Below are 12,226 nucleotides of genomic sequence, written 5' to 3' on the forward strand. Positions count from 1 at the left end.
GATTCCTATACTGTCTCCTATAGTTACATCCACAGCCGAGTCCTATACTGTCTCCTATAGTTAACATCCACAACCAAATCCTATGCTGTCTCCTATAGTTAACATCCACAGCCAAGTCCTATACTGTCTCCTATAGTTACATCCACAGCCGAGTCCTATGCTGTCGCTGCTCCGCCTCCCTCACCCTCACCACCACCAGAGGCTTCTGCTCATACTCCCATGTCCTCAGAGCAGGTGCTCTGTTCATTCATGCTGGCAGCTTTTGGTGCTGTAGGACTAAAGTGACAGGAATTACTCCCTTTGTGTATTTTGGAAACAGATGGTTTGTTTTCATTAATGTAATTCCACATGTAAATGTACCGCAGCTTGGAACAAGAATTAAAAAAGAATGATAGCTTTCATTTTTCACGTGTAACCCTGTTGTTTTGAAAATGGCTCTGCCATGCCATCTATTTACATTTATCATGATTACAGGTAAAGTCACAAGAGCTGGGAAGGAGGAGGCCTTTGTTTTTGTGCCCGCTCCTCGTGCAGCTGACCTGTGACCTGAGGCTGGCCACCCACCTCTTCTGCTTTCACTTTCCCTGTGCATAAAGCCAGGGTGGCCCTATGTGCCCTGCGCATCCTCAGACTGACTGGGGACCCGACTTGAGAGAACCACAGAAAACCACACAATAACAAAGACAGACGAGGCGTAGGCAAGGCATGACGGGCGACTACGCTTGAGGGCTGGGGAGAGAAGACGACCATGTTGACGGTCTCGGCATGAACCACCACCAAAAGCATCTCCCTTGGAGTTCTGTCCCGCTGCCACAGTGTTCCCCACCTTCTACATCATCACTAGGAAGTGCTCACTAGGCCGACCAGGTAAATGGAAAGAGTGGCTTGCCCCGGGGCTGGGGCAGAGATTGGCTGGGAAGGAACATGTGGGAATTTTCTGGGATGGCGGAAACGTTCTATATCCTGATAAGGGTTTGCGTTAGACAGATCCATGTATTTCTAAACCTCACTAAATGGTACACGAGATTTGCACATGTCACTGTACATGTATTTTACCAAAAAAAAAGTGAACTCTAGTTAATGGTACATGTGCTACAGCATTTAGGGGTAAAATATACTGAAAACTGCAACTTACTTTAAACTGCATTAAAAAAAGTAAGATGGATTTGGCCGGGTGCGGCGGCTCATGCCTGTAATCCCAGCACTTTGGGAGGCCGAGGCGGGCAGATCACGAGGTCAGGAGATCAAGACCATCCTGGCTAACACGGTGAAACCCTGTCTCTACTAAAAATACAAAAAATTAGCTGGGCGTGGTGGTGGGTGCCTGGAGTCCCAGCTACTCGGGAGGCTGAGGCAGGAGAATGGCGTGAACCTGGGCGGCGGAGTTTGCAGTGAGCCAAGATCGCACCACTGCACTCCAGCCTGGGTGACAGAGCAAGACTCTGTCTCAAAAAATAAAATAAATAAATAAATTAAATAAATAAATAAATAAGATGGATTAAAGGATGGATAGGAGGCTGGATAGATATGTAATAAAGCAAATATAACAAAATGTTCATTACAGTACCTAGATGGTTTGTATGTAAGTGTTTGCTATAAAATTCTTTCAACTCTTCTGCATGGTTCAGTATTTTCATAATAAAAGTTTGAGGACGGAAATGATGGTTGATACAGAACAAGTTCCAGATGAAGTCAGAGGCATAAGGAACACCAAGGATGGTCGGACATGGTCGCTCGTGCCTGTAATCCCAGCACTTTGGAAGGCCAAGGTGGATGGATCACTTGAGGTCAGGAGTTCAAGACCAGCCTGGCCAACTTGGTGAAAGTACATCTCTACTAAAAATACAAAAAATAAGTCAGGCATGGTGGCAGGCACCTGTAATCCCAGTTACTCAGGAAGCTGAGGCAGGAGAATCGCTTGAACCTGGGAGGTGGAGGTTGCAGCAAGCCAAGACCGTGCCACTGCACTCCAGCCTGGGCAACAGAGCGAGACTCCATCTCAAAAAAAAAAAGAGAAACACCAAAGGCTAAGGTAGCCTAGAAAGGTGGGACAGAAGCTGGACCTTGAGATGAGACCTCAGATGACCAAGAAGCAGAGGAAGGCCTCTCCGGGAAGGGGGCGGTGTCTAATGCAGAGCAGCAGAGGCAGTGACCTGCACAGAGCAGGCATGGAGAGGGGAGCATCTAAGGCAGAGCCATGCCGCACATTCAAAATCACACAGTGGTTCCCACACGCTTGTCTACGTCCTCCACTCAGCCAACAGGAGGGACAGGCATGCTCCCATCAGCCTCATTCTCGAAATGCGGCTGATAGGGCCATGCCACCAAATGTCTTTCCGTCACCAATTACTCGGTACTGAGCACCTGCTATGTGCCAGGCCCTGGAAATAGAAGAGAAAACCCAGTCACTGCCTTGGAGAGACCATACCCTGATTAGAGAAAGAGACCAATAAAGAAGCCATCACCATACACAGTGGCAAGACCTCCTGTGGTACTAAGTCAGAGCAGCCCGAGGTAGCAAGGAGACCCAGGAGCCCAGGCTTAGGCAGGCTTTCCAGAAAGGGCAGCCAAGCCAGAGCCCAGAGGATAAATGCTCCAGAGCTGAGGAGGCAGGAGGGGTGGGAGAAGTCAGCATGGCGTGCCCAGGGAGGAAAGGGTGTGTCTATGGCAGATGGCAGGAGCATCCAGGAAGCCAAAATTAGCTCCTGACAGCAATGCGACTCCAGCTAAGGAGGAGAGGTGGCCATAGATGAAGCCAAGCATGGGGCAGAGGCTGGGCCGCATGGGGCAGAGGCTGGGCCACACAGGGCCGTGGGGGCCAGGGCGACAGCAGCCACTCATGGATTTCTGAAGACAGAAGCAGGTGAAGACTTTTGCTTCAGAAAGAAAGGGGGATTTTGTAATGAATAATGGGCACACGATTACCATGGAGTTTATTTGAGGTAAGCAAAAATGTTTTCCAGTTGCTAAGCTGGGAGGGCAAGTTAAATTACAGGAGATGTGAGAAAAATTTGCCAGGTAGACTGTAATTTTCTGTTATTCAATATTAGCTTGCTTGTTCAAGTATCAACCAAACTCTATAACCAATTAATTAAGTTCAGAGTACCAGATGAAGGATTTTATGCCAGAGAAGCACCTTCTACCTCACCCAAATTGGTCCCAAAAGGAGGGTGGGTAGGAAAGCACGAAATTAAGGTAGTATCATTAAATTTCTCAAAGACTAAGAGTATACAAAGTTTTTAAAATAAGACACAAATAAACAACATTTTTAAAAGAAAAAATGATTAAATGAACCACATTAAAGTTAAGAACCTCTGCTCATCCAAAGCCACCACTAAGAGGTAAAGGCAAACAAATCATAGTACGGGAGAGGATGGTCAAGCCACGCATCCAACAAAGAGCTCACACCAAGGGTATACATAAAGAAGTCCTCCAAGTCAGGAGAGATGGGGAAGGGGAGGGAGAAACAGAGATAGAGACAGAGAGAGAGAAGACAACCAAAGGGGGTAAAAAGGGCAAAGTCCTCATACAAAAGAGGATATACGAGTGACCAGAACATTGGAAAAGTGCTCAACTTCACCGATCATCGGGGAAAAGCAAATTGAAACCCGAATGCTACACCATTATATACCTCACTCTCACCACTCTCATCTCAAGAATGAATAACATGACTGCAAACACCAAGTAAAGGCAGGTGAAATGAATCTATGCCATTAGAAGTCAAACGGTGGTAGCCTTAGGCAGAGAAGTGGCTAGACATCTGATGCACAAAACTTCAATCCTCATGACAACTCTACAAAATGGTGGTGTCTGTGGCAATAGCAATAGTGGTGGTGGTGGTAGTGATGGTGGTAGTGGTAGCAGCAGTGATGGTGATGGTGCTTGTGAGGATGGCAGTAATGGTGGTGGTGGTGGTGGGAGTGATGGTGGTGACAGGGGTGATGGTGGCAGTGGTAATGGTGGTGGTTGTGGTGGTTATGGTAGTGATGGTGATGATGGCGGTGGTTGTGTTGATGATGAGGTGACTGTGGTGGTGGCAATGGTGATAGTGATTATGGTGGTGGCAATGATGATGGTGATGGTGGCGATGGTGATGGTGATGGTGGTAGCAGTGATGGCAGTGGTTATGGTGGTGGTGGTTATGGTGGTGGTGGTTATGGTGGTGATGGTGGCAGCGGTGAGGGTGATGGTTGTGTTGATAGTGGTAGTGGTGGTGGTGGGGGTTGGGGTGGTGTTTGTGGTGGTGACGGTGGTGGTGGCAGTTGTGACAGTGGTGGTTGTGGTGGTTACAGTGGTGATGGTGGTTTTGGTGGTCACAGTGGAGAGAGTGGTGGTTGTGGTGTAGTGGTAGTGAGGGTGGTGGTGATGATGGTGATGGTGGCGATGGTGATGGTGGCGATGGTGATAATGGTGATGGTGATGGTGGAGATGGTAGTGATGGTGGTGCTGGTGATGGCAGTGGTAGTGATGGTGATGGTGGTGGTGGCAGCGGTGATGCCGGTGGTTGTGGTGGCGGTAGTGGCAAGAGTAGCAGTGTATTAATTCACTTTGCATTGCTATAAAGGAATACCTGAGGCTGGCTAATTTACAGGGAGAAGAGGTTTTATTTGGGCCCACAGTTCCACATCCTGTACAAGCATGGAGCTGGCCTCTGCTTCTGGTGAGGGCCTGAGGAAGCTTCCATTCATGGCAGAGGAGGGCAAAGCGGGAGCAGGCAGTCACACAGTGAGGGGAGAGGGGAGGAGGCACCAGGCTCTTTCGAACAACCAGCACTAACGAGAACTAACAGAGTGAGAACTCATTCATTCCCATGAGACGAGCACCCAGCCATTCATCAGGGATCCACCCCCATGACCCAAAACCCCCCACCCCCTCCAACGCTGGGGATGATATTTCAACATGAGAGGTGGAGAGGACACACACCTAAACCACAGCAAGTAGTAACTTGTGTGAGAACAAATCTGAGTGCTTATATGCCAAGCACTGTCTCAAGTGCTTCACACATATTATCTCATAATTCTCAGTTAAATCAATGAGATGTAGGTACCATCCTTAGTGTTATTTTACAGAACAGTAGGGCCAGACAGTGCCCTCCCCAGAGGTCTGGGTGCCCCGAGCTGAGACTCCAGCACCGGAGCCGGGCCACTCCTCTGAGGTCTCAGTTGCCGCTCCTGGGTACGTCCTCTCAACTTCTGGGCCACACTCCTCCAACCTCTTCACAGGCTGTGCCAGCCCAGGGCAGGAGCTGCCTCCCTCCTCGCACCTCCTGTTGCTTTACATTATCTTTGCCTCTCAAACACTCTGCACCTGTCAGCCATTGTTCATAGCGATTCTTTCTGTTCTGGTGTGGCCTGTCTCCTGCCTGGCCCCAGAGTGACACAAGGAGGGACCTGGCCACCGACAGCTGTGATCCAGCTCGGCTTGGGCTGCTATGCCACTAGCTCCCTCATCCTAGAGACAGGCTGCCCGTGTTTTTGTTATTGAAAATGCAGGTGAGGCTTGCAGTGAAGCCTTTCACACACAGGTTGTGTGATCAGTGAGCTCCAATGCCTCCTTCCCCTCCCACCCCAGGCCTCCCCTTTCTTGGCCAAAGGCCTGGCACAGAAAAGGTAACCCCTCAGCACTCCTGCTGCTCCAGGCACCTGCCCAGGCCCCTCTGCCTGGCTTTCATTGTGGGGCACTTTTGGGTGCTGTGTTGCCTCCTCGGGGAACGGCTTCTCCTTAGTCCTCCTGGAGCCCCACTTCCGCTCTCGCCTCCCTCTGACCCGGTTTCCACGACACCTGTGGCCGATGCTTTGTTACGGGGGGTGAAATGATTTCCTTGTTTCACAGGGAATGGTTTTATTTTCACTGTTTCTTCATACTTTGTTGTTCGGGGGAGATTTCAAGAGAAAGAGTAGAATAAAAATGCTACTCTTCTGCCATCTTTACGCAGAAACCATGCCAAATTAACAACTGCCAGCAGGTTCTGTACTGGGCCCCGGCTCCCCAGGGGATGGGACCACCTCCCTGTGATCTCCTTGGGGCTGAAGAGAAGCCTAAGATGAATGCAAGAACCACTCCTCAGGGACAAGGGAGCAAGACGAACACATCAGACTTGCATTTTTAATAACTATTTAGCATATAACAATTTGCCACTTATGGCCTCACTCAATAAAAAATACACTTGTTATTCCATGTTGTGTGACTAGCACTGAAAGGAAAAAGGAAAAAAAAAAACCCACAGAAAAGGGAAGGATTCAAGACAAGAAAAAATAAAATGAATGTGCACCGACAAGCTACAGGTGACTTCCTGCTCCATGCCCACTCCCTGCTCTGGGCACACCCGGCCCTCCTGAGCAAGAACACAAGGTGGGCTGCCCCACGGCTCCAGCCCCGTGACCATGCACACAAATCACTAGAGGACAAGCCTGGGTCGCTCCCCAGGGCAAGGCTCCTTCCAGGGCAGACATGGACCGGGAGAAGGGGTTAGACAATGCGGACGCAAAGCTTCGTGCTTTACTTCCTACAGACACAGATTTCTATCAAAATCAGTGGAAGAAATACGGGAATACAAGATACCCTGAAATTCTCCAGAGCGGTACAAGCCCAAATTAACCCTTTCTTACACACTCCAAACTCATTCTCTCATGACATAATTCTTTGCCTGCAAATTCTCCCAAGCTCAGCCCTGGACCTTCCCTCAAGCTGGAACTAACCAGAGGGTCTGTGGCTCTACCTCTAAGAAACTTGGTTGGTCGCATTATAATGTCATTAGCATGGGGAGGGAGCCCTCTGCCAGGAAGCAACATGTGATTAGTACATCATCTACTGGAAACTTAACCAGAACCAGTCAAACTCCCCTTGTATGCCTGGTTCATCTCACCCATACGTCAAAAGCATATAAAACACCCCAAAGTCCTGCTAACTTGCTTTCCCTTTTTCATTCTCTGTCTGGTCTCACTAGCCTACAATTTCTCTAACTGTATTAAATTACCCGGTTTTATTTCCACATATTACTCTTGATACTTTTCCCTCCTCCTATACAATACATTCCCCCTTTGATCAATGCACTCACCAGCCTCTGACACACCAGGTGTCCTGCCAAACACGACCTCCCTAGTCCACTCTTGTAATTTATGTGCTAAGTACTACCGCCCCTATTTATCCAAGAGGAAATCGAGGCACAGGAGTAACAGTTCCCCAAGGACAAATAGCTAGTAAATGGTGAAGTCCAAATTTCAACACAGGTCCCCTGACCCCAAACTACGCGAGCTGGATGCATGATGGGTTGGATCCCAAACAGACTCTTTCCAGGCCTGCTAATGCTTCTCTCCCATTCATTGAAGAAACAGTTCTGCTGAGTAGCTGATGGATGTTGAGGTCTGGGAAAGGGCACTAGGGATATAGAGGTGTGTGCTCGGTCCCACTGTCTTCTGCTGTGTGTCTTTCGTGAAGAACTGGTTTCCCACTGTCATGACGGCACCAAGCCTCCCCAAGGCTCCTGCACTCAAGCTCTCAGCCTGTAAGCCCTCGCCTGACTTCTACTGACTTCAACTGAATCCACAAAGAAGTTTTTAGATACTCTGAAAACTGAGTATTTAAAGTATCTCTTCTACAAGTAAACAATACAAACATTCCCAGGGTCAAAGCTGCTTACAATACCTACCTTTAGTGGTGAGAACTTTCGAGGTGACCTCCAGTTTCTCCAATGGTTCCATTCCAATATTTTCCAATTTAATGATTAGTTGCTGACTTTCTCCATTGTAAAGCTGGACAGATACATTAGTAGATATTTCATCACCAGAAGAAGGTTGCAATGAATGTGCAGATCTAAAATAAGAAGAAGAAATTTAAAGAAGAAAGAAGGAAGAAGCCAAGGCCATTTGAAAATTACTCACTTCCCAAAGAAGAATCACCATACTCATGCATTTCAGAAACAGGGGCTAGGAAATCTTGGCTTCATACATGGAGTTCAGTATCCAGCTATCAGGAATGGAAAGTGAGCTGCCACATGCCTCATGCTTTCCTCATGCAGACACGTCCAGGTCTTTGTGTGTCATAAACATGAACACCCTCACTCAGCCTTCATTTCTCATGCGTATGTGAAGCATAAAAATACTTAATTACTAAGTTATGGGGTATAAAAATTACATGATGAATTCATTCAAATAAACCATGAGGCCACTGTTCTCTCAAAATCTAAAAAATGTCATGCTTAGAAGTACCTTGGGAAACTCCATTGATTTAAGAGGAAAATGTATACCAACCATTCCAGCTGCTAACATAGAGCTGAGGCCAAAGAGGAAAGAGAAGCTGTCCCACAGACCCCTTCCTACAGGTACAAACTGTAAGGAATGCCCACCAACACCTGGCATCACATGAGGGCAGCTGGGCCAGGCCCTGGGGTCAGGCAGGATCTGTGGGGCTCCATCCTCACACCAGTCAGGTGAGGCCCTGGACTACGGGACAGGCCAAGGCAGCCAAGCCAGATGAACGTGCAACGCAGAAGCCAGGGCCTCCCCGAGGCTCCTGCACTCAAGCTCTCAGCCTGTGAGCCCTCACCTGACTTCTACTGACTTTAACTGAATCCACAAAACTAATTGTCCTGGTTGCATCCTTCCCAATCCACAGGCTGCAAACAGTGGGTTGGGAAGGAGGTCACTGGTGATCACAGAGAAAATATATCTGGTAGCACAATGGGGACAAATGCCAGCGGATGACAAATAGAGGCATGTGACAGGTGAGGTTAAACACACACACGGCTCCCTGGAGAAGTTTGGCCACAGGACAGAGGGGCAGACAGAGGAGGTGGCCAGAGCGGGGAGGCCAACATGTTCTCCTGGGGCCTGAAGGTTTCCTGAGTACCCCACTACCTTCTTCCTGTCCCTGAAGGATTTCCACAGAGAGCCACAATTAGTCCAGCATACTTGAGCCAACATCGTGTGCTTAGTGTATCCAGAAATGGCTCATGAAGTCAACTAAGCGGACTGTGGACCACCCCACTCCAGACACTCTCCAGCCGTCTTTCCAACGCCCAGCTCCTCCTGGCCCTGCTCCCGGTCACAGCACACAGGACCGGAGTCGGATCTGCTTCCCACGCCATGGGAGCACTTGGTGTCACACACTATTGGTCCAAAGGACAGAAAAGAATGTTCCAGACTCAGACCTCTGCCACCCAAGGGAAGAAATGCTGCTTAACACAAGCCAAGCTCATGGTGCCGGGCACGTGTTTCCTGGGGGCTTCCAGATACAGACTGTGATAGAGGAGCTTCTGCATCCAAACCAAATTTTGGTGAAACAACTGCATAATAAATCAAGGTGAGCTCCTTGGAATTTAAATATCTTTAACGTTCATGAGTCAAGAAATAAACTTCCTCTGTCAAGGAAGGAAAATTGGACTTGTGTCCTTACCATAAAGGGCTTTTTCCCATCTTTTAGCAGGCAGCCTTTCTCAAGCAAAAGTTTATAGTCAATGTGGATTTGCAGAGAAGGTATCGGAAAAACATAAAACATTGCCAAGATTCACTATTTTGTGTCTCAAACAACAGGATTTTGAAACAAAACAAAACAATGCTTCACCTGGCAGTCACAGGGCCTGGGCCTAACACAGGCCCTGACGGTCCCAGCTGCAGCATCCCAGTTGTCGTGAGCAGTGGAGCTTGGGTGGGACTCGGGCTGGCACTGAAAAGGAGCTGAGTCCTGAACAGTCCATGGCACTAAAGAGATGGCAGCAGGGACCCCACTCCAGCCAAGGTCAGGCCCCCAGGGAGGAGCTGCAGAGGCTGGGCAAGGGTCAGGTCCAGTCTCCTAGGAGGAGATAGGGACCGGGAGCTTCTTGGCAGAGAGAAACTCCAATGTGGGACTATGGGCAAACTGTGGGAGGTAGGAGTAAGGTCTACGGCGACGAGACTCTCTTGTTTAAGGAGACGGCCCCTCATATGAGGTCTGTGTTGGGTGAGGCAGCCCCTGGGTCTCAGCAGCACGGGAAGTGCAAGGGGAGTCACTGGTGCCTGAAGCTTGGCACGCCTGTGTCCCCTGAGCACTCTGTGGGCTCAGCTGCCCTTCCTGTAGCTCTGCCCTCCCCACCCCTGCACTGGACCAAAAGTTTTTTCAAGACAGGGACAATTTTTTTTTTTTTTTTTTGAGATAGTCTCGCTCTGTCGCTCAGGCTGGAGCACAGTGGCACAATCTCCACTCACTGCAACCTCCGCCTCCTGGGTTCAAGCGATTCTCCTGCCTCAGCCTCCCGAGTAGCTGGGATTACAGGCTCATGACACCATGCCCAGCTAACTTTTTTCTATTTTTAGTAGAGATGGGATTTGGCCATATTGGCCAGGCTGGTCTCGAACTCCTGACCTCAGGTGATCCGCCTGCCTTGGCCTCCCAAGGTGCTAGGATTACAGGAGTGAGCCACCGCACCCGGCCGTGACAATATTTTTATCTTGCATTATCAGCTCCTACCCAGCCAGGCAACTGGCACATAGCAGGTACTCACTAAGTATGTATTGAACAAATTAATAAGCATCTCAAACTTGAACCACTGTGCGACACAGAAAAGCACGCTAGCAGTAGTCAAGATGGGCCTGGGACAGAGTAGCCTGCTGCACACTTCACAGCCGCCTCCTGCTGAGCCTCACCCTGTGCAGTGTATCTCTGCATGGCTGCCTGGCCACGGAGAAGGCAGGACAACGCAATTCCACAGGAGATGCCATCAGGCCACCTGCTCCTGACCTCTGCCCTCATCACTGTCAGTGCTCAAGGCACCACTCCCGCCAGGCTCCATCTGGGCACCCGCGACTCCCATCCTGGAATGCTCTCTGCCGCGTCCCACTGGCTGCCTACCAGCTCTGCTCCTCTGCGCGTCTCCTCGGCAGAGGCCTTTCCTGAGAAGTTCCCTGCAAAGCAGGCCTGGCCATCTGACGTTGCTTCGCAAAGTGACCTCCCTTCTGTCTCTGAAGGCCTGCCTCTTCTGGACATCTCATCTCATCTCATCTGACCCACTGTGTTTTCATCACAGCGCTGAATTCTCCTGTGCCATGGTCTGTATTTATTGGGTTGGTTGACTTGTTGTTCCCTCTTCTTTGCATTTTCTTCCATGCTTGATTATCTGACCAATTGTTGTAGATCTTGTAAGGCCCAGTTGAATACCACATCTTCTGTGAAGCCTTCCCGAACCCCAAAGACAGGGTCAACCTCTACTTTGTTTTTATATTACAGGGCCAGTTAGCAAATTTGACTCTAGTTAGTCTGAGTACCTCCTTCCAGACTGAGAGCTCATACAAGGGCAGCGGCCTAGGTCAAGGGCATTTTTTATTCATTGCATTTTTTATTAATTGCTAGTCCTATAGCACAGGGCCTAAAGCACATGGTAGGTGTCACTAAATGTTTGTGAGTAAATTTAATGAATCAGTCACTGGAATGTTCATATTAGATTAATAACAATCAAAACTCAAAGAATAGTCACATTTTATTTCAGGAAGTCACCTTAGAAAAATATATACATTCTATACAATTTTTTAAAATAAGAAATAAAAAGCAAACATTTTAACTCCAAATCGGTTCCACTGGACCCTCCTCCTCCAGCCCCTGGTCCTCATCAGGACCATGCTGGGATCCACATTCCTCTCCAGGGCCCAGGCTCGGTGCCGTGGTGGCTGCCCACAGCAGCATATCTTGTTGAGAGGTAGCAGGTACCAGAGCATGCATGCACCCCCGTCACAGTGCATCCGCAGGACAATAAAAATGGGGGGTCAGAGGCATTATCTTTGGAAATGATTCTAAACACAGGAGAAAAATGTGGGGTGGGCAAAGAGAAGCAGCTAGAGGACCTGCTTTCTTCACTGCCTTTTACAGCTGGCAGGGACCTTCGGGGACACCTTATTAGCAGGACAAATGACAAAGTTAAAGTACCTCTTCTCAAGTTATTTTTCCTTTTTGGTAACAGCTGCCCTTAGCGTTTCTTCGCCTTAAGCCACCCCCTGCCCTTTTGCTGGAGCGCTGGCTGGGGCTCGCTAAGCTGGAGACGGAGCCACAGTCTCCTTTATGAGCTCTCTCAGTGCTCACCTCCAGCTTTTGTTGGGCGGCTGGTGCCCTGTACAGGCCTGTGAGCGCGTGCCGTGAAACTGTAGCTGAAGCTAGTGTCCTTCCTAGCCTAGCGCCCACTGGGTGCCACAGTTCTACGGACAGCAGTGGCAGAATTTCAGCAGCCAAAGCCAGAGCTGGGAGTCTGAGCGTCTGGCTGTTC

The 12,226-nt window shown here is 49.1% G+C and overlaps 1 protein-coding gene across 3 annotated transcripts in view; it reads right to left on the reverse strand.

Moving 5' to 3' along the window:
• Positions 1-12,226, reverse strand: part of TRAPPC9 (trafficking protein particle complex subunit 9) — a 730,192-nt gene that overhangs the window by 535,195 nt on the left and 182,771 nt on the right. For all 3 annotated transcript variants that reach the window (XM_019032441.4, XM_004047569.5, XM_055349566.2), the window contains one exon: positions 7,649-7,812. In XM_019032441.4, coding sequence (XP_018887986.2) covers positions 7,649-7,812 — 164 coding nt within the window. The remainder of the gene's footprint in view (positions 1-7,648; positions 7,813-12,226) is intronic.

Source organism: Gorilla gorilla, chromosome 7 (assembly GCF_029281585.2).
Source record: "Gorilla gorilla gorilla isolate KB3781 chromosome 7, NHGRI_mGorGor1-v2.1_pri, whole genome shotgun sequence".
NCBI lineage: Eukaryota > Metazoa > Chordata > Mammalia > Primates > Hominidae > Gorilla > Gorilla gorilla.